Source organism: Zeugodacus cucurbitae, chromosome 3, assembly GCF_028554725.1.
Source record: "Zeugodacus cucurbitae isolate PBARC_wt_2022May chromosome 3, idZeuCucr1.2, whole genome shotgun sequence".
Classification (NCBI taxonomy): domain Eukaryota; kingdom Metazoa; phylum Arthropoda; class Insecta; order Diptera; family Tephritidae; genus Zeugodacus; species Zeugodacus cucurbitae.
This window is the reverse complement of record NC_071668.1, coordinates 78,369,900-78,392,029: the sequence shown is the minus strand read 5'-3', so window position 1 is coordinate 78,392,029 and position 22,130 is coordinate 78,369,900. Positions and strand designations below refer to the sequence as shown.

The 22,130-nt window shown below is 36.8% G+C and overlaps 2 protein-coding genes across 3 annotated transcripts in view; one reads left to right on the top strand and one right to left on the bottom strand.

Moving 5' to 3' along the window:
* Positions 1–11,015, top strand: part of Cadm2_1 (uncharacterized) — a 56,293-nt gene extending 45,278 nt beyond the window's left edge. Inside the window, exons 5-7 of the mRNA XM_029039704.2 lie at positions 4,413–4,535; positions 4,654–4,837; positions 7,424–11,015. Coding sequence (XP_028895537.2) covers positions 4,413–4,535; positions 4,654–4,837; positions 7,424–8,703 — 1,587 coding nt within the window. The 3' untranslated portion in view covers positions 8,704–11,015. The remainder of the gene's footprint in view (positions 1–4,412; positions 4,536–4,653; positions 4,838–7,423) is intronic.
* Positions 11,016–11,965: 950 nt separating this feature from the next.
* LOC105211483 (protein bicaudal C) lies at positions 11,966–18,181 on the bottom strand. Of its 2 annotated transcripts, none has more exons than XM_011182908.3 (13): positions 17,769–18,181; positions 16,310–16,747; positions 16,187–16,236; positions 16,050–16,119; positions 15,907–15,986; positions 15,502–15,828; positions 15,313–15,438; positions 15,131–15,241; positions 14,967–15,074; positions 14,733–14,895; positions 13,841–14,655; positions 13,427–13,778; positions 11,966–13,351 (listed from the first exon to the last, which is right to left on the bottom strand). In XM_011182908.3, the coding sequence occupies exons 2-13, from the start codon at positions 16,581–16,583 to the stop codon at positions 13,101–13,103; spliced, it is 2,727 nt and encodes a 908-aa protein (XP_011181210.2). In that variant the 5' UTR covers positions 16,584–16,747; positions 17,769–18,181; the 3' UTR covers positions 11,966–13,100. The 2 variants fall into 2 exon arrangements, with proteins under 2 accessions (XP_011181210.2, XP_054083336.1); XM_054227361.1 differs by lacking the exon at positions 17,769–18,181 and adding an exon at positions 17,254–17,567.
* Positions 18,182–22,130: the final 3,949 nt, after the last annotated feature.

Below are 22,130 nucleotides of genomic sequence, written 5' to 3'. Positions count from 1 at the left end.
AATCTATCTAGAGAACAAATGTATTATTTTTTTTTCTCTTTCAATATAGTAGGATAGTATAGTCAATATACTATATTTCCAGTTTATTGAAAAAGAAAATCGATTTTTTGAAAATTTTACATGGACTTCCCCTTTTAAATGTCCGACTTGGTATAAAAACAATTAGAATGCGCTGCAAATTGTTGCTCCACCACGGTGAGTATGCACTAAAAATTCAACTAGTTGCCGTCTTTTATAATTAATGTGCTCATATATTTCTAGAACTCCAGCGAAAAAAAACGACTTTTAGCTATAAAATTCCTTTTAGTCGGCTTCGAGCATTTTTCACACTTTGTTCTTGCTTTTACGAGTATTTGATGATAATGCCTTTCAGAGGCACAACACCTGCGAGCACTTTGCTGTCACTCACTCTTCACTTTTGCATATCAAACAACTTGCAACGGATATGAGCATTTTTTCCTCGTGCCTGAGCGGGCCTTTAGAGAGTTTTCTTTCATTTATTTTATCAATATGTACAAGTATTTACATACAAATCGTATTTATATACTCGTACAAGCGCACAACTACATACATATGTAGGCGTTCGTCCGTTATTCATTTTGATTCGCAAAACAACAAAAACAAAAAAAGAAACAACAAAAAGTGTTGCTATTTTTTATCGCTTTCAGTTGATTGTTGACGTTGATGAAAACTTTTGACTGTTGGCAGTTGCCGTTGACACTGATTGTTGACACATCACGCACTCACCGTTCGTAATATTGTGTAATAAACGTTGTTGGCGCGCAATATATTCGTATGATAAAAAATGAATGGAAAATCAAGCAATAAAGTCACAAAACAATTGGTAATTGTCACACACACATACACACGCTCACGCTTTCGATAGAGCGAATACAAATACAGAAAATAGGCCATGTTTATAATGTGACTCTTTGTTTTTGAAATATTCCCAGCAACGCTTTGTTGGCACTAAAATGCGCTCAAATATTTGCCACACACATGTCATCAACAACTGTCAACTGGCAATAACAACAGCAATAATGCCACACAGTGGTGCACACATTCATACACACACACACGGGAATGTGTGGTATGAAAGTGTGTTGAAAAAATATTTACAGAGAGTTGGAAAAATTGTCACATAAAAATCATAAACAGACTTTTAGTCATCGGCATCAACATCAACATCATTATTATCTGCATTTGCAATCACATGAAATGGCGCGCGCTCGACAGGCGCTTTCACAAAAGCATAAACAAAATCACACCGATCGCTCAATCGGCGAGTCTCTGTGGCGGCACCGAGTCACAAATTTGATTTGATGCGCCTCAAGGTGTGCTTCGGTGTATTCGCGGTTGTTTACCCACCGCTCTGCTACCTGCGATTGGTGTATGCTTTTGACTTTTAAGTGATGTTTTGCTTGACATTTATCTGTATGGCTTGGATGCTTTTATTGCTTGCGCCTACAAAAACAATGACGAGTCGAAAGTGTTAATTGTGTAGGGCTGTCAAAGTTGATGCAACTGTAAGGAATTCGGAGAATGTACTAATTGGAAAACAGTGATTCGAGAGGCAAACTTTAAGGTTTTAACATACATACATTTATATAGAGTAAAGGCTTTTCGTCTTGGCGGCAAGCTTTAAAATCTGAAATCGCTTTCTCCCTACGACATTTGCCGTGCCGCCTGACGTCAGAGCACCATTACCACTGAGCCAGAGCTATTGCGGCTATTGAGGTGCGAAAAACTAAAATATTTAGCATTCAGAGCTGATGTCTCTGTAGCCATGTCGGTTGTACTGTGGCGCTAACGCGACGTTGGATCTGCCGTTGTGGTCTGCAGTCACTCTGCTCATGCTGCCGCAGTAGGTCTGCAGGCTCCAGCGCTGTAGTTTCTCTGTTTGTGCGCTTACTTGTGTGCTCTGTATGTAGATTTGAGTGTTTGCGAGCTTAAAGCAATTTTTCATGCAGCTTTTTGACGTTGTTTTGCTGTTTTGCGGCAGTTGGGTGCGTGTCGAGTGCACTTTGTGGTGGCGCAATTGCCCTACGGCGGTGCCCATTCCTGGCATTCGGTTGTTGTTGTTATTGTTGCTGCTGCTGTAAACCGAAATTCTGCGGTTACCAAAATTGTCACACTTTATGGAATTTTTCAACTATTATTTATGTTTTTGTTTTGCACTGAAGTTACACTGCTGTCTGGCGCTAACAGAACGCTCGCTCGCAGCATAGACACTGACACCGCCAGCATGCGAGTATGTGTGTGACTCGTCACGAGATCTATCAGCCGGTGGTGGTGGTGTTGAGTCGCTGTTTTCAACGTTTGTTTGTTTTTCTGGAGCGTGGAAGAATTTTCATTGCATTCTTCTCGGAGCCAAAACGCAATCAACCGCAACAGCACATACATTGTTGTCGCACATCCACATTCTGACAGCTCGTAAATAATTGGCGAGCAAATGCTGAATTTATTTATTTCCTCATAAGTCACTGTTGCAAACGGAATTGAATACTTATTGGCCAATATAAGCAATGGTTAAGAACTAAATAAGTGAAGCAACCACAATTCCTTCAATGAAAAAAATATTTTTGACAACAACTAGAGACTTTAAAAATACCACAACCACAAAGCAACTAAGGGATTTTTTCGAAATATCATAGCAATACTCTTGCACAGCTCATTAGCTTAGTCATATGTACTTAGAATGTGTATATTGTGTGGGGTGGCATTATGGAATGCAGGGAGACAACTGTATATGGCTGTTACCACCGCATTATGCTTGTCGGTGGTGTGGGCAGCGAAACCATGGTTATAATTCACCGGCGAGATGACATTGTGGCTTTCATCTGTCAGTGGGACGAAACAAACAACCACAGCCGAACTCTCCAAAGCACACCGAAAAGTTTAACACGGCGTGGCATGGCATGGCAGTGAGGTTCAATGTAAATTGGTTAGTAGAGGCGTTGTGCAGCACATTTTCTGTCGCCGCAAAAGGAAATTGCTACTTAAATTAGTGAATTGTTGGTAATTCGTGTATTTTGTAGAGCTATTAAGCACAATGAGGAAATAAACGCATGCGAAAGTTAGAATATGCTATTACTAGCTCATGATTGAATGTATATCGCTTTTGTTTTTGTTGGCGTTGGCGTTGACGTTGGCGTACAAGCTGCATACGAGTACCCTGGAATGAGATTTGGGATTGCGGTTTTTATATTGTTGACATGTGTAATGTGGCTTCTGTACTTTACCTCGAACACACACGCACAAACACACACATACTTACAGTAATGAACCGTTTTCGCACTATAATATATGGCAATTGCCTATTTGCAACATTAAAACTGTGAAAACTGTCGCAATGTTTTGCGCATAAAAAGTTCTTAATTAAAATTTAAAACTCAAACAAAGCTACTTTGCATGTTAAATTGAATTCGCAATGGAATAATTGCTGTGTTTTGCCAAACAAACTGTTGACCCAGGTAAGGAAGCCATTTGAAAAATGAGTGTGTCAGTAAACAAATTTCATTCCAGGAATTACTAATTGTATATCATAGCAGTCTGTTTTTTAAATATAAATAAACGCTTAAAAAATCAATAAAAATATTATAACTGATGGCAAATATTTTTTACACAATAATGCGAATCATTTCCACATAAAATTAAGCACAAATGTTTTTTCTATAAATAGTATATTTAATAATCCGATTAGTGCTCATCTGATATGTACACTTAACTCAGTCATTTGGTAAAGCAATAAGCATTTGTCATGGCAAACAATTGAAATTAATTGTACCAAAAGTCGTCTCTTTTTTAATATGGGCGCAAATTTATTAAACCAGCCACATTTTACAAATAATTTAAATTTTATTGATGTCTTCTTAACAACACCTGTCTGCAGTCGAGTTGTAAGTTAGAAATAAAATACAGAAATATACCACATCGGAGGCAATCTGGTAAAAATAAGTAAATACATCACTGATTCATAAAAAATTGGTGAAGACATTAAAATATTACACTGGATTTCCACATCATAATATATATGAAAAATATGAGTGCCTGCTTCACCTAATCAGCCAGCCGTGTCGTTTACTCGCAATCAATTTGAAAGACACCACTTTTGTTTGAAATGTTACATATTCCTCTCATACCTCATATTTCCTCTGTTTACCTTATTTTTCATTTCACACAATACCGTTACGTTACATATGACAGGCAGGTTGAAAGATTGTACTTGAATTGTTGCCATCATATCTCTGTTATTCTGAATAAGCTGGCTGGGCGTAAAGTAAAATGACTTTTTCCAAGAATTTTCCATAACTGTGTGCCTTTTCCTTTTTAAAACGAAAAACGTATTTTAATATTTAAATGAAATGAAATATATTTATAAAAATAATACCAAGTAATTTGCTTTATTACAGGTGCCACTGCATCACATCAAAACTTATCAAATTGAGCGCTATGAAGAGAACAATTTGGAGTCGGTGGTGAGCGCATTGCACTTCATGGTGACCACACAGCATTTCATTAAAGGACAAATGAGGGTAATTTGCAAGGCTTTACAATAAATATTGATTTAATATTGTTTGAAGAAATATAAACGAATTCATGCTATATGTATGTTCATATGTAAATGCTTGTGTTATGATTTCGCCCCAACAGCTCAAGTGTACGGCAAGCATATTTGATATATTTAAAGAGGAAATCGAAAGTGTCATCGAAGAGGATCGACCACGCATTATGGCCTCCGGCCGTTCATACGATATGCATAATAATTATCCATATGAGCAGCATGCTAGCGGTGATGGCTTCGAGGATCATAATGAGTCCTTTTTAACATATTCCGGTGAGTTGCAACACACGATGTGTTAATATGAAATACAAGGTTTTAATATAATAACAGTGCTCGTATGTTGACAACAATGGAAATATGCACCAATTAAAAGCGAGTGTTGACAATAGTACGCGGGTTTTGAAACGTTAAAGCAATTTAAAATACTTTAATGGATTGTTTAACGGTATTGATTGCAACTTTGTGCTAAAGTGTATACGTGCAACACGTTAATTAGTTTGCTTAACTGTAATATGAATATGACATTTTGACCTACATTGCTGAAGCATAAAGTGTTCGGAGAAATATATTAATTTTATTGAAGTACTGCGGCAGTTAAGGAGTTCCGTTTAGAGTAGAATCTGTTCAGAAGAAATCTGCCATGAAGAGAAGAAATCTACAAGTAAGCGCTTTACGAATTTCGCTTTTTTTCTAATTTTTCTGCTTCTAAAAGCCCAAAGTCGCTACATTGTGTAATCCCTAATCACGGAATAAGCGTTGTGTTTGTCGAAACACACACATCCATGCATACCTATTTGGCGATTGTGTGCCTTGCGCAGCTGTTTATTTAATGCAAATTGCAATAAACTTCAAATTTCTCGCTTCGTTTAATAGGCAAATCGACTTGCTTGCTTTGCTTACCTACCACCCGTTCGAACACATATTTAATCGAAAGCAAATCAACTTGAACTGCAAACAACTTTTCAGCAATATTTAATGTTTATATTCGTTACTGCATGTACGTATGTGTATGTGTGTGTGTGTGTCAATTTGCCACTGCTCTACCTACCCAAAAACGTTTAACACCATATTTTACGTTGCAGCATTTCCTGTCGCTTGCTCTTTACACAGAGTGCGACATACAGACACACATACAAGTATATGAGGCTGCCTTCGTTCGGGTAAACTAACATACATACATACATACATACATGAACATGAACACGAAAAGCAAACAAAATTTCTCAAACCTTAGCTCGCATTCGTAAACCGCCTCTACTCACATATATGTGGTACGTATATTAATATCGAAGGGAATGACGTTATCCGCCCAAAACTATGCAATACATTGAATGGCAACGTTGTTGCTCAATATTTGTGAAAATATGATAAGGTAGCAGCATATGGTGCGCCTGCGAGAGCGGCGGCGTAGTGGCGGATGAAAGCGCACACATGCCCCTTAGGTGTAAATAAAAAGAAATTTCACTAAAGTGTTGCCACTTACTTGAGGCAACATTGACATACACGAATTCATGCAAACACGCCTAAAAGGAAATGCGAAAAGAAAAAACTCGAAAGAAAACACGATATACATTGCAAGCGCTGGAGTTAACATATATGCATTCACTTGTGTGTGTGCGTTGTATGTGTATGTTTGTGTGCATAGTTAAACTTAAATTGAGTTAAGGCGCTGTCATTGCTGGCAAACGGTAGTTTGTTTTTACAAGTGCCGTAGCATTGGCTGCTGCTGCTCTATCAACTGCCTTAGCTTCAGCTGCTTATGATCAACATAATACGCTGTTAAGGCGCATTAAAATATGCATAGCTATTTATAGCACACACACACACACACACTAGCATATGTGCCATGCCAGCAAGTAAGCCAATCAGTCGCAAACAACGCTAACGACTCGATGTGCAGTCAATTCTGCCACAGAGCAAGCAGGCGCATAATGTTAACGGAGCTCCATGCTGCTGCGATGATGCGACACACTTACATGGAAGTACCGAAGACAGGCGGCAACTCGTTCGTCGCCAGCGCGGTACTTACACTTCATAATGCATGCAAATGCAATGTTAACATATACCGTAGTGTCAACAAAGTGCAAATTCATTCGCCACTCCCAACTCGCGAGCTTTCTTTACACGCGCACATCACATTTTCGCTGGTTGCCATGAACTCCATTGGCATTGACTATTTTCGCTTTTGATGAAATTCAGCTAATACAGCGTCTTCGCATTCATGCATGCACGCTGTTTGATCCAACAAATTTCGCTAAAAATGCTTCCGAATAGTAAAAAGAAACTACAATATGTAAAGAAGAGCCCATGAGGCACTTTTTATACATTTTTTATGTCATTGGTCCGTTATTTTACGATAAAGTTCCTCTATTTATCGCCTTTGGACCGTCGTATGCATTTTTAATATGCATTATCCCAACTATTGGAACTCTTTCATTAATATACGAAGTTAGTTAGTCACTTATTAGAATTATTTAACATTTTTGAAGACTTCTACATCAGCTCCTTCCTTCAAAATATTAGGAGTGAACTTTGTTTTTCGTTGTGACTTGGAAAATGTTGCACTGGCGGAAACATGTTCGATTGGTGTTCGCATGTTTAGCGAGTTACCAAGCGGTAGTCACTCACTCAAACCGCTCGCTTTGACTTCGCTAGCATTTCACATTTCGAAAAGAACATTCCAACTCATTTTTAATCAAACAAAAAAAACTGCAGAACTTTCCATTTGATAAGAAAACATACAATAAATTACATTCGAGATTCCAATTGATTGACACTAATGCTCCATTTTTCTAGCTTCGCAAAAACTCTTTTACTCAATTTCTCATTGTTGAATTCTGTCTGTGTCTCCCTTTCTAGCCGCCGACATCACGTCTTCGGCAACAACCGTACACGGTACGGCAGCGCGCATCTGTGTGGGAGCACTAAAACTGCATTGGCAGCGTCTTTGTACCGGTCTGATGGCAGCCGCGGCAGCAATTCGGGCATCCAGCAGTCAGTGGAGCGAACCAGCGACAGTGGCGCTGGAGCAGCGATATGTCAAAAGGATAAGTGAAGCAAGCGATGATGATGCTGATGAGAAGGAAAGTGCACCGGCGGCGCAGGCAGTGAAGAACTTCGCGCGGTTCGAAATTCCCAACAACAGCAGCAAGTGTATTGCTTATGTTTTTATTGCTATTTGCACGAGCGTCTTTCTATGCGCACTGACACGCCATTTTATAAGCTGTCAAAGGAACCAAAGGAAATCCACAGCAGTGGGTGAACGCGAACGAGCAGTGACGGCACCGGCACCGGGAACCAACGCCTCGACTGCAGCAGTCTTTACTGCCACGTTGTTGCCATCAAAGGTAATAACAACAGCAGCAGTAACAACACCACTGCGCATTGTAAATGATGGGGCAGCTTCAATCTTGGCAGTCAAACGGACATTGAAAGGACGAAAATCCTTTCATAATTGCGTTGGAAAAAATTTGAAATCATTGAGTGTACGATTGCAGGGATTCCGCCGGGCGCTGGGCATGGTGTTTATGCGGTGGGCGAAAATAGCGGCGAATCCATTACAAAAATTGGCAAATCAACTACAGCAACAACAACAACAACAAGAACAGCAGCAGCAGCATCAACATCAGCGAAAAAGCCCGTCAATATTGCGCAACCAAGCGCGCACACAGCGCCACGCAACTCAACAGCTGTCGGTGACAGTTGCCGGTAGGAGCCCATCAACTCCATTGCCAACAACTGTAGCTGCATTGACATTTGACACTCCGGGTGTTAGCGCTGCCATGCATGATGCAATTGCCGGCTGCAACACCCTCCACACAACTTACAAACGCTGCAGCAGGGGCGGAGAAGGCGACGGTGACGACGGCAGCAATCAAGCAATTGGCAATTTCACTAAGGACACGTCAAAGGATCAAACATTATTGATGATGATTGCACAACGTTTCGATTGTCAACATGTTGACGATTTTGTTACACTTTTACACAGCGCTCGCAGTAAGAGGCAACAACAACAACAACAACAGCCACTAGTGGTTGGTTCAATAAAAGGCGGCAAGGTGTTGTCGAGCGCCAAGGCGTTGCTGGCTAATTGGCAAGAAAACTACGCAGCACCACGTCCTTGCTGGGACCACTGCTGATGCCGGCCGTCTGAAGCCAATTGAGCGCCAGCGCATAGCTTAAACAGAAATAATAATTACATACCATAAATAGCTTAATACCAATATACATACATATATACAATACCATATGAATAAACAATACTCCCGGAAGCGCCACGTTATCTCTGAAGAAAAGCAAAGCAACAAAAGCCAAAACAAAAACAAAAAAAATAATAATAAAAGCAAAATAATATGATAAATTAGTTTAGAGATGTTTAGCGATAAGAAAATGTTGATGTTGCTTTTTAAATTTCGAAAGCAGTAAAAGTCAAAGTAAAAGTAAATCTGTGTAAATATGGTAACTAGGTGCGCGAAAGAAATTTGAACCAAGTTGTGAAAATGTGAAAATATTGTATTGAATTAGAGTAATGCCAAACAATTAGATCTTCATTAGGTAATAAGTTAAAAAATGGATGAAATGTATACCAAAAAGAGAGTAGTTATCAGCAGAGATAGCAGAGATAATAGGAAAAACATAAACTTATGTTAATTGCAAACATATGAGTGTGAAGAAGCCAGCCCATGCAATAGCACAGTTTGTTTTCTAAAATATAGCGGTTGAATTTGCACTTTTAGAGCTAACAGAAGTGTCTTTAAAGTCATTCTTCCGTGAACAAATATTAAATCTTAACTTTATTTGAAGCACACTTTATTGCTTCTAGATATATTGAGAAGCGACTGTGCTATTGCCTTGTTGGCTTTTAGAAACATTATTAAAAAAAAACTGTTGTAAATGTTGTATTCAATACATTAAAATGCTAGACTAAGTATGTCCAAAGACAACAAAAACAAACAAATTACTTAATTTCACTTACCTTTTGTTTAAGTTCAATGTGATTTTTTTAATGAAATATAATTTCCAAAATAGCTTATGTACATTTATATTATTGTCATTTGTATTTGTTTTCGATTGCTTGTAATTTGTAAGAATTTTAATTGCAAATTCATTTTTAATATATGCAAATTTTAAACAAATTCGGCAAATGTGTACTTATTTATTTATTTTGGTTATTTTTAATTTAACATAAAAATATTAGCAGCAACATACACGTTACAGTCTGTTAGCGCACAGCCGAAATGCATGTGAAATGTTCTGCAACATTCGCTGTAAACACGCGGCGCAAATGCTTCCAGCAAATTAGTAAAATTTGGGAAATGCACCAGGCGACCATAAATCGCAGCAGGTCGCCTCCCAGTTGCACTTTTGTCTTCCGGCCCCTAAAAGCATGCTACAAAATTTGACATCCGGCAAATTCGGGTGCAGCGAAAGTAATAAAATTTCAAATATTTAGCTAAGACACGCACCGGTTAGCGCAGTTGAAAACTCACCGGTTGTGATTTTGGCTAAGGAAGACAGTACAGGCTGCACCATATGAAATGAAATACGCGTAAATTATTTCTTTTGTGAAATATATTATTTTTGCTTTTAATGTAAAGTACCTAATTTTTTTAGTAAAAATAATCAAAATGAAACTGTAATAAAACAGTATTTAATAAGGAATGTTTAGAGCACGTAATTAAATAGTTTTAAGAGTATATATTCAAATGTGCGCAAGCAGCTTCTTTTCTTTTACAAACATAAATTAACAAATTGTACATAAACAAATTATTAATAAATTTATAGATTAATTGACGAATAGCTGCGAACCGGCAAGAGGCTGACGTTGTAAATATGAAAAGTAAAATCACTGAAGTTGTGAACATTATAATGTAAACCAAAATGCTCAAAGAGTTGTAGGTGCCACTGGTGTTGTAGGTGCGATGCTCATTAGCAAATGGTGGTTGTCGCTAGATGGATAAATTTAATTTAGCTTAGCCATAAAAGCACTAATTTAAATGTATATGTGTAACTAATAGTAAGAAGTAGATGAATAATTCAAGGAACTTCATACCTTTGCAACTGAAAGAAATTCAAAGTGATTTCATTTGTAGATTATTTGTTTGGTAACTCTTTATATTTGACCCACTTCTTAATTGGATTTAAAATTAACCGTAATTCTCGACACTTTCTTTGAAATTACAAGATCCAACGGTAGATAGTTCCTTCAATTGGAGTACATAAATTAATATATACACAAACACATAAGCATATATGTAAATTCTAATAAAAATAAAAAACACAAATGCTGCATAAATAAGCAAATAAACTGGAAGATAGTAAATAAATCAAAATCTTACAAGTAAGCGTCATTAAAGCGCCTCTTTGAAGACCACAATGGTGTTTCATGCTGTGTAAAGTAAATGGTTTGCTATGAGTGGTACACACGCACATGATTTTTTGCTTCATTTATAATGAAAGGCTCTCGTGTTAAACGTTTATGTTTTTCTAAATTTAATTAATAAATTAATTGTTGCTTTGGAAAGTATTAAATTTTTTTATAAATATGTTAAAAAAAATTATCAAGAACAGGTTTACGTTTTAAATCTCTTATTAAGTGAGCTATTAGGTATTTGTATGCAAAAATGAGTGTTGCCATGACAGCAGTTGTTCAAATAAATTTGATTGAACTTATGACAATATGAATTTATTTTTTTTTTAATTTATGTGCTTGTTAATTTGTGATTAGTTTATATTATGTAAATACATATATAATTTGGTTTTTTTTTTATGAACGAAAATACACTTATGAGCACCACTGTGGGTGTTACCATAAACAGCAAACAGAGAAATGTGTATAAATTATATGAAAATATTAAGAAATAGTTATAGTGGCGTAATAAAAAAAAGTATATGAACAATAAAAATATATAATAAAAATAAAAATGAAAAATATTACTGAATAATGTCAAAACTAGAATTAAATATTTAAAAATAGTAGGCCATTCAGAGAGAGGCCAGTACATGCATATACCTATCAATAAGTGCATAAATTATTCATATCCCTCAAAAGTGCATGGCTGCTCATGTGCAAGTGAAGCAGACTCGACAATGTGAATTGTATTGTATTGGCTACTTTATACCCTAGATATATGTCTGTATGTAGCATATAAAGCCATTACTAATCTGTAAGACATATAAAAATATAATATAATACATAAATATATAAGTTTACTACAAAAATAGCAAAATGCATTATAATAAAAATGTAACGAACAGTCTTGTGTTTGTTTAGTATTAAATTAAATAAAAATTAAGTAATTAAATAAATATGTGAATAAAAATGAGACATTTTGCTGTTGTTCGGTTATTTCTGCGGTGCTTCAGCTGCATTTTATACTAGAGTAATCAAAGACACGTGCGTTCTAATGCGGCTGTATTATTCATTTATTTAGTTACGGAAAAAGCTATGCTTTTCATATTTACTTTCATTACAATTTATTTTTGAAATATCTTTGAGAAAAAGTATTTTTTTCGTATTTTTGGTTTATCATTTTGGAATTTTCTTTTTTTTTAATTTGCATAAATTCTCAATAAGTTTTCCTATTTCCATGCAAACATTTCACACCAAATTTCACTTACACTAATTTCAATTCATTTTGTTACATCATATTATTTTCGATTTTTTCTTTTTTTGTTTTTGTTTTTGTTGTTTTCGTTTTCTTTTTCGATTGTATAAATTTCGATTTGTAGCTACATACTAAGACAACACACAAGTTCGGCATGCAAAATAATTTCATAACAATAAATTATATAATATAAATACAATTTTTTTTTTTTAGTTTCATTTCCTTTTCGGGTTTTTTAAACGATGATAATATTTGATATTTGTGTTTCACTAACTACGCAATAAATATTCAATTAGTTAATAAATAGAAAAGTAATAAATATAAAATTGTTGTTGTAAAACAAGACCTCTTTTAACACGTCACAACAGCGCTGCTGCATACATTCCAGCAAAATGGACGTTGGCGAGTGATTGGGCAACTTGATTCGTAGCTTTCAATGTGGTCTGCCTACAAATACGAGTATAAGTCAAGAAGAATCCTTTCAGTTGCACGTTCTTCATTTGAAAGGACGCTTAAATGTCCTGCAGTTAAGTTTTTGATTGAACAGCCTCTGAATCAATTACACTCGTGCGCCATTTTACATGTTTTCGGTGTATTCATATGCTTAACACATTCCGTTATTATCTCTCTCTCTCTCTCTCTCTCTTTCTATAATGTCGTTGGTTGGACGTTTAAATGTTAAAAAGTCGCGGTTGATATCGGCAATGCAGTTCGAGTTAGTGGTGTTTAAAGTAAAGAAGCTTACAAAATATTACAGATTAGCATGCAGACTTATTCTAAGAAGTATTGTAATAAATAATTTAATTCTAATTGGAAATGGAAAGGCTTAGGTACTCATCAAGCTCTTCCAATTCAAATATTCTATGGAGTTTATACGTTCTTCACGTTTTGGTATTTCAATGGTTTTGGTTTCCAAATGAGCTTTGCTCTTACCATTGATTTGAGGGACGTCGTTCGGCACCTGGTGCGGCTGAGCCGGAAAAGCGAGGAGACGAATTGTTTGATTGTGAAGTCGAAATAACGGGCATGGCAGCATTGGTGGCATCGTTGGCTTGCAAAGTGTTAATGGCCAGGAGCAGTTTTCGACGCGCACCGAAAGCGGTTATGCCCAATTCCAGTAGATTCTCCTCATTCAACGTAGTGAACATTTCAAGATCAATCTCATTGGTAATGAATGTCTCTGTAAAAGTAAAATATTGAAGCAAATAAGGAAGGAAGAATTCAACTTTTTCCTTTCCAAAACTCATAGACTTACTTATGTAGTGCTCCAAGCCAAGGCTTGTCAGTAGTGTATGTATGTCCTTGTGTTGGGCCAATTTGAGTCGGCGATTGGTCGGTGTAGCATCCATCAAGCCCACAGTAACGCCTAACGCATATGGCGAAATCGGTGCACCATTTGCACCGGCGCCACCGTTGAAGTTCATACCGTGTACGTTGCGTGGCCATAAATTATCGTCGACACTCTCTAAAACGCCCGGCGAAGTGCGGCTCAGTGCCATGCCAGCCCAATTCGGAGTTGGCGTGCGCAATTCACCACTTACCGGTGGACGTTCCATAGCCTTGAAGCCCATGGCGCGCTTCATATCGAAATCGAAAATGCGATTTTGCTATAAACGAAATGGCTAACGAATGAAAAACGCACACAATAAATGTACATAAATGTAAATACCTTCAGATCGTAATGCAAATTGCGATAACTCTCGGCACTTCCCGGCATAAGCGGTCCGCCAAGCGGGCCAGAAGCTCCAAGCCCAAGAAGAACCCCATCACTTGAGCGTCGACCGACACGTCCGCAGCCAGCTTCGCTGCTGTAGGTCGAGTCGGGCGAGTACTGGCCGCGCGAGTTCATCTCACCGTTTGGCGCTACCAACCGATTACCGGCTCCTCCACCGCCGCCATTAGTTCCTCCGCCATAAGGTGGGTAAACTTGCTCCAACGAATTCGTGCTGCTGCTGAAGCTCTGGTAGCCGCTGGTGTTATGACAGCTATTTCGCGGCGATATTTGCTGTTGTTGATGCATAGCGATCTGCTGAGCACGCTGCGGCGGAGCATTCGGCGAAGTTACTTGCATGTAATTATTGTTGTGGTTCGGTTGCTGGCGACTGAAGCTGTTGTTATGCATGGTCACGTACTTCTGAGTGGGTGGACAGACGTTGGTTGGCGTGCAAACACCGAAACCCGGTGGATATGATTTACTGTTGTTGTTATTGCTATCGCTTCTGTTATTGTTGATCAATAAATTATTGTTGTTATTCATTTGGCCATTGTGGCCATTGATGCCATACGGTGACATCTGCAGTTGGGCCGTCAGGAGGCCAGGTGTCTTTGGGCTATCGGGATAGCCAGCCAGCAGTGAGGTCAGCATTGTGCGATAATTAATACTCAACTCCTTATCTCTCGGCGCGAAGTAGCTCTCTGGAATAGTCGCTTGTAAAAGTGGTGTGCTGAGGTGCAAAATCTCCTGACGCGCTTCGTAAATTTTGTCTATCACAAAAGCAAATACGGTTATATACATACATTACATTATATAATACTGGTCTAATAAAAAAGGGTTTGCTTACCAATAAATTTCTCGACACCCTTCACAACAATGGCCAAAGTGCTTTGTCTTTGCTTTTGACGCAGTGAAATGTAGACGCCATATTTGGTGCTGAGGCCTATTATTTCAGAGGCATTGTTTTGATTGTCCGGAAAATCGAAAATCAAAGCTATCGGCAGGTTACCCTTCATAGAACGGATTTAATAGTTTAGTTGAGATTTCATGGTACTGAGAAGGGAATTTTTTTCATACATACAAGCAATTGTTGACGTGCTTTATAGACACCGTCGATAGTTCCAGTAATGGTCACTTGAGATTTCTTCAGAGGTTTAACATTCAAGTCCGAGAGATCAGGAAAAATTATCTAAAAATAAACAATCTTAAGGCGAATCCCACAAACGGTACAATGTCAACGCTCACCTTAGTTTTCGTACGCTCCATTATTTCCAGCAAATTTGAGTTATTTTTGCCTTTAACGATTTCATGGTGCTGTGGCGATATCTCCAACTGCATCTGAACCATAATTTGGCTCTGAAGAAATACAATGGACAATTTTCAAAAACAAAGGACAAACAAAGAATAGATTTATGATCCCAACTCACAGCTATGTTTTCACATGAGAAATTAATCAACAACTGTGTTGCATCCTGCACTTTGGTGGCCTCCTTCTCAGAACCCTTGACAAGCACTAGCGAAGAATGGAGTTTGGGACGAGACGAAAAGATAACCTGAAGCATAAAGTTGCAGCGTATTTATAAGAAGGATTTGCCCACCATTTATTGACCACTCACTTGCACATTATATTTGGTTTCGACCATCTTTACATAAGGTGTTTCATGATCGGGCTGTGGACGCCCTGGAGCTAAGATGGGTAGTTCGAATGAGATTAGCAACGGCGTTGAGAGACGAACCAGAGCGCGTGCACGCTCAACACCCTCAAGAGATCCGCATAAGGAGACCTGATTGGATTTCTCCGTCGGATTTGAACGATTCGAATCAGGAAAATGTATATGGGTTGCCGTATCTTCCATAATACGTTTTATATTATTGCCACCACGTCCAATAATATATGAGTGATCCGTGTAGGAGACATCCATTTTCATAATTACGCGAGTGCCCTAAGAAATGTTGAGTAGAGTTAATACGATTGCTGAAAAATAATTTAATTTAAATGCATATAATGGCAGAAATTATACTCTTGAGTCCAAATTGGCAAGAACACGCTCTTTGGCCTTTTGCACCTCCTCGGCACGTCCAAGAATTCGAACATGAGGATCTACGATGATATTTTTCAAATGAGATTGGTGTTTTCTTTCAACATTTTCAATTTGACTTTTACCTTTTTTACTCTTAGCACCAATTTTAAGGCGACACGGCCAACTAATGTAAGTCTCAGTAGACTTCATAACCTAAAATGTGTAAGAAACTACGAATCAGAGAGAAAATCACACAAATTTATTAAGCGTCCCAGCTTACACTTTCGAAGAAATATTCAGCACCATTCATGCCCTCAACCATACTCTCCTCTATAAAGGAAAACCAAAATGAGGTTAGGTTCGTTAGCCTTTAAGTTTGTCGTTCTCCTCTGTCTTTACTCACCCTTCAGCATTTGCTCCAACTTTTGACGATCGACTTTGAAGCGCTCCGTGTGCAAGTCATCTGGATTGGCTACACCCAATTTCAATGCAATTGCCCTGATGTCACTCCAATCACTATCAGCCGATGAAATCTCACTTTGTGTTTCACTCGGTGCTCCACTAGATGGTGCGCCCATCGATTGTGGTGCGCTTGAAGTTGCAGGGGCTACGGTAGTCAGTCCGCCCGGCGCATTTGGATAAAGCAGCTTATTGATTTGTGCACAAGATAACATCATGACGTTGTTGTTTTTAACGAATACGTTGTTATTGTTATTGGAAATAGGGCTAATTTACGGAATCAGTATGTAGCTTTGTGGTATTTAGAAATTCTCATGAATTGTCCGAAATGATCAGTTATCAGTCAGGCAATTATTGAGTTTGTAAGAAGTAAAGATGTTTACTGGAATATTAGTTTCATGATCAGTAAAGAGGAATAAACAATAATATGCAAAAAACAAACAAATCTAGGTATTTTAAGAATCTAATGGGTGCTGAAACCGTTCACCTCACATGCCTGCCATGATCGCCAAAAACTTAGTCAAGATAATTAATGAGTTAAATACACAAAATAATAAAAATTGGTTCTTGAGAAGAACTGAAAAATGAACACCAACAATTTATTCTGAATTTTATATCATCAAGCAAAAAAACGCGAATACGATAAGAAACATATATTTAATTGGAAATTTATTTTTATTTGAAATTCAACATTGGCAATAACAACATTGAACTTTTTTTTATTTTTCTCATGTCCATTCCACCTAAATTCCCTTTCGAGTTGTATGCACTCTGAATTTCCGCGAAACATTTAACATTTAATCCCCACGAATCTTAAAGATTCAATCCGATTTGGCATCTTCAGATGCAAATTCAGCAAAAACTGGTAGTCCTCTATGAAATACATACCATATTTTATGTTTTTAGGTGTCAACAACACTTTGTCCTACAATTTTCATATTCTGTGAAATTATTTAACTGCACCTTCAAAATGGTGGACTTAATGCAAAGCCATGTGTTGTTCCTTCATAAATTCAATATCTTATATGTAGTTTAAGGCACGAAATTCTAACTGTTTGTTTTTCGTTAAATTTCACAGATTTTGTCAATTTTAGCGCCTAAATAAGGGTTGTCAATTAGAAATTAGCTACAGCAAAATTATTTAGCAAAGAAAGATTTTAATTGTCCTATGTTTAAATGTCTACTAAGTCTGACAGCAAATCGGATGCTCAGCCATAATCTGATTGGAAATTTCACACTTATATATGTATATACATATGTGTATATATATGATTGATTTCCAGTTGATGACCGCTAATTCTTGCAATACTTTCGCGCCTTAACAATTGGCAATACCATACATGCAATAAGCTATTGGAATTTGGAAATTTTTATATTTTTTACAATTATTTGATTTAACTTACGTCTTTAGATTTGTTTAAAAATTCTTCGTTTTTGTTCACTTTACAGCAAATAAATGCTGTAAATCCAGAAAATGTACTTGCGGCAAATACGGCAGCAGCCCGTCGTCTATTACCGTCGGCAGCCAAAAGTCCAAAGAGAATTTAGAAGCGAATATCAGCGAAATTTCTTTCACACGCATTTAGGCAAAGTCGTTGACAAAATTTCTTAGAATTTCTTTGAAATTTTGTTGTTCAATGATTTTTCAGCAAAAAAACTCGGTTGCGAAAATTGTTACGTGAAAGTCTATAATTTTCTATATTTCATATGAGAAATAAACAAGTTATTTAGACACTGTCAGTAAAAAAATGTTGGAAAAATTATTGTTAATATATTCCCAGACAAGCTTGAGGAACATACAAAAGCAACTGAGGGACGGATGGGCAACCAAAATAATTTTAAGTTCGAATGGATGAGCGCTTGGCGAGCTGTAATAGCAACAATAGCAATCTGTAGGAAAAGTAACTCAAAGGACCCGAATCATAATTACGTGATGAGAAACATTCCCATATTGTTGTTGCCCGGGGAAGGAGAAGTGCTGCGGTCATTGAACTGTGCGGCGATCGAGTGGTGAAAATTGCTGTCAAATCAAATCAATTAAAATCTAAACAAGTGTGGTAATTTTTTGTTTTTCTTATTAATGCAAGCGTCACTATCAACATTAGTAGTAATGTTGCTGAAACAAATGTTGCGAAGCAATGTTACAATATCAATTTGGTGCGGAGACTTAACAGAGGCTAATGTGGCATTGCAGAGTGGTTAACAGCGCAGGAGTGCTCTGAATATGTACTCAATGAAATTGGCAAACACTAATTGATGACTTACTTATTTTATTAAATTCGAAGGTATTGAAAAAAAATATATTTTTTTCACATTTTTACACACATTTTCACTACACTTTTCAGCATTTCATTATGCACTCACCTCAATGAAATTTTTTTTTACTCAAGAAAGTTGTTTTTTTTTTTATAAACGACGCAAATCGCGGGCACTCATTAATTAATTCACGAATTTACAAACATTTATGGAATAAATTTACTTTTTACTTAATCACAATTGTAAAATGTTGCACAGAAAAAAAATGATCAGCACGTGGAAATGTCTTAAACATATATTTATTTCGTTGTACTTGCAATTTACGTTAAATTAAATCGCAATTAATTTTGTCAATTAGTCAGTAAAAAATTGAGAATCGTCAACAGAGGGAAGCCAGTGATTTTGTTCAATGAAAAAGTCACTTCTTCCAAAAAATGTGGTTGAAAAATTACATAACGCGTACCGTGGTCGGGAATTGTTGAAAACACAGAAAACAGGGGCTTGAAACAGTCGTAGTTGCAAAAATTTAACACAATTTATAGTAATTAACAATTTCGTAAAACAATTTCTTTAACATTTTTAATAAGTAAAATAATAGACTTTTAGCACGCAGGACAGAGTTATTAAAGCTTTTGATATGTGAATGTGTTCTCTTCGATATTTCTTTCTATTTCGTATAGCTGTAGTTTGAGTTTTGGCGCGTAATTTAGCGTACGTCGTGTAGAGTGGAGCGTGGGTGCGTAGTGACTGAGCTACCTGTTTGGCTCTTGAAGGGCATTCTTTCAATACTTTCAGCAAAAACAAATACTCCACTACTGGAACATGTGATTTAATTGATGAGTTGCTAAAACGTTTGACATTCATGAATGCAATAACAATCGCTACTACTCGTTGTTTTGTCCATACATGAAACGGTACTCACGCGTAGTATAAAATGCTACAGTGTTCAGAAATCACTACCAAATTCCTGTGCGCAAAAACAAAATACAACTTTGGAAAAAAACATGAATAGATGTACTTTGGTATGAAGGCTCACGAATTTCTTAAAATTATATTTTTCTTATTTCTATTCAATAACTGCCTCCATGCAAAAGTATAATGTATAAGTATAGTAGTAGTATATATATTGGTTTATCCTCATGTCAAAGAGTTTAATAAATATTCGATCTTCTAAATAAGTAAAAATAGTAAACTTTAAATTATGAATAAGAAAACAACATAAACATTGAGATATGTTCTTAAGCACAATCAGAAGGTTTTTTTAATTCAACGCCTAATTATGTGGAGTTTTCTACAGAACTTCAGGTCTGCAAGAGCAGTATTTTACATTTATCCATGTTTGAGAGGAGCTAACCTCGGTTGAAACAAAGAACTTTGTTAAGACTTGTGTATTTCAATAAGAATCAAACGAACTATTTTGCGCAGTCTAATCTATAAAGAACGCCCGCCTGGAGTGCTTAAGAACCACAGAAAACATTTTGTAGTCCAAAAAAAGCTGAATCTGACAAAGATGATAATACTGTAGTATTAATAAAGTTGTGCTTCATCGGATCAATATTAAAAATAAATATATACTCCTAACATATCCTATAGATGGGCCCAACACACGTTTTGGTTTAAGTTTTGGACGTGAAGTTCCTATTGTTAAAATTTCTACCAAAATCGTTGAATTTTTCAGCAGATTGTACCCCAAACTCAAATCTCCGTAAGATTTCATTCATTTAATAAATACAGACCTGTATGACTGTAAAAGAGGATTTGACTGAAAGGTGATAGTGAACGACGAATCTAAGCACTGGTAAAATGTAAAGCAAGTCAGGTGGAACAAGTAAACACGCATTTTGTCTTTATATAGTAATCTTCCTGGATTGAAATAAAAAAATATATATATTTGAAAATTATGTTACCGATAAAGCTGTGAATTGGGTCACAAACTTCTACACCAAAAACAGCAAATACGCTCACTGCAGTTGTAGGCTTTTATTGCCTATGTTATGTTATGTTACGTTATGCTCGAAACTTTCTTCATTAAGCAACATTGAATGGGCAAAAAGTTTTATGTCATGCATTTTGTTAAACTTTAATGGAAATTTAATTATGTTAACTGCTTATTTTTCATGCTGCTGTGGACAGAAAAAGCTTTACTTGTCGCAATAGACTGGATATGCTCATTAAATAACTACTCGCCACTTGTGAATCTACAAACTGTGTAATTATACATACATATATACATACAACGTGCAACAGAAACTAAAACATACACACACATACAAAATATGCTGATGGAGATATGAATATTTTCGCATGCGAATAGCCTGGCAATGTGCAACATGCTTAACCTCATTTACTGCGCTTGCAATGGTTTGTATGTATACACTCAAACGTGTTTTTTTAAAAGGCATAAATTGAAAGCATAATTTACTACTGCTGGCACTCTTTTTTTGTAACTGCATAAAACAAATTTTTGCCAAACTTTTAAATATCATTTGAAGTCGCACACAAATCCAAATAAATAATATATAATATGTGCCATCTGCATAAATAATACTGCAAAGCAAAGCAGACAATACAAGTTCCATAAATAAATATCTACACATGCACTCTTGGCATTAGACAAAATGGCAAAATGTGATTTACAATTTCAGCCTGCGGTCCTTTGCACTAGCGACGCCAGCCAACAGCGCACGGGGCCACATAAAAGCCGGGGCAAGTCGCAGTCGTCCAGTCTGACTGGGAGCCAAGTTTATTAACTGGAATGTGGGCATAACCTCGTTACTCGGTCCGAAGTCGCAAATGAGCAGGCTCCTCTTGGCACTAATTACTGCGTCTGAGAAGAAATTATAAGATTAGCGCATATGAAATTCCATATATACAAATAGATGTGACTTCATGCACTTATAAACAACAACAAAAACATAATGAAATCCGCACCTTTTTAAAATAAAAGTGCACAGAGACAACAACCATTTAGTAAGGCATATTGAGTCTGCAGAAGCACTTTGTAATTTGTGCTGTGTTTGGACTCAAGCGCAAATGCAATATTGAAATACCAAACCCTAAGGGCTGAGAACTCGACAAATTCATTTTATTACATCTAATTTGATGCCAGTGGTAAGCATTACTACTTAACATGACCGTCGACCACTGACCGTCCCTAGATAGATGAGGTGCATCGACAGGCAACAATAGACACAATATATATGGTTGTTAATATGGGCATACTTATTATATTAGTGACTGCGTTAAAATTCTTTATGTAATTCGAGTTGTAAAGATATATTGAATCCGTCATGTTTGAAAACAGAGAACAATTTACTGACGAGTTTCTAGAGAATTATCAACAACCTAAGGGCCGAAAGATAGAGGTATCCAAAAGCCACACGCATATTCACGTATACAAAAAGGAAGAAGTGCGTGCGTCATCTGCTGGAATTATTTGGAAATGCGAATTATAGCAAAAACAGTTACCGGATGTCGAGGGAAGTAGAGAAGTAATATGAGCTTTGGGT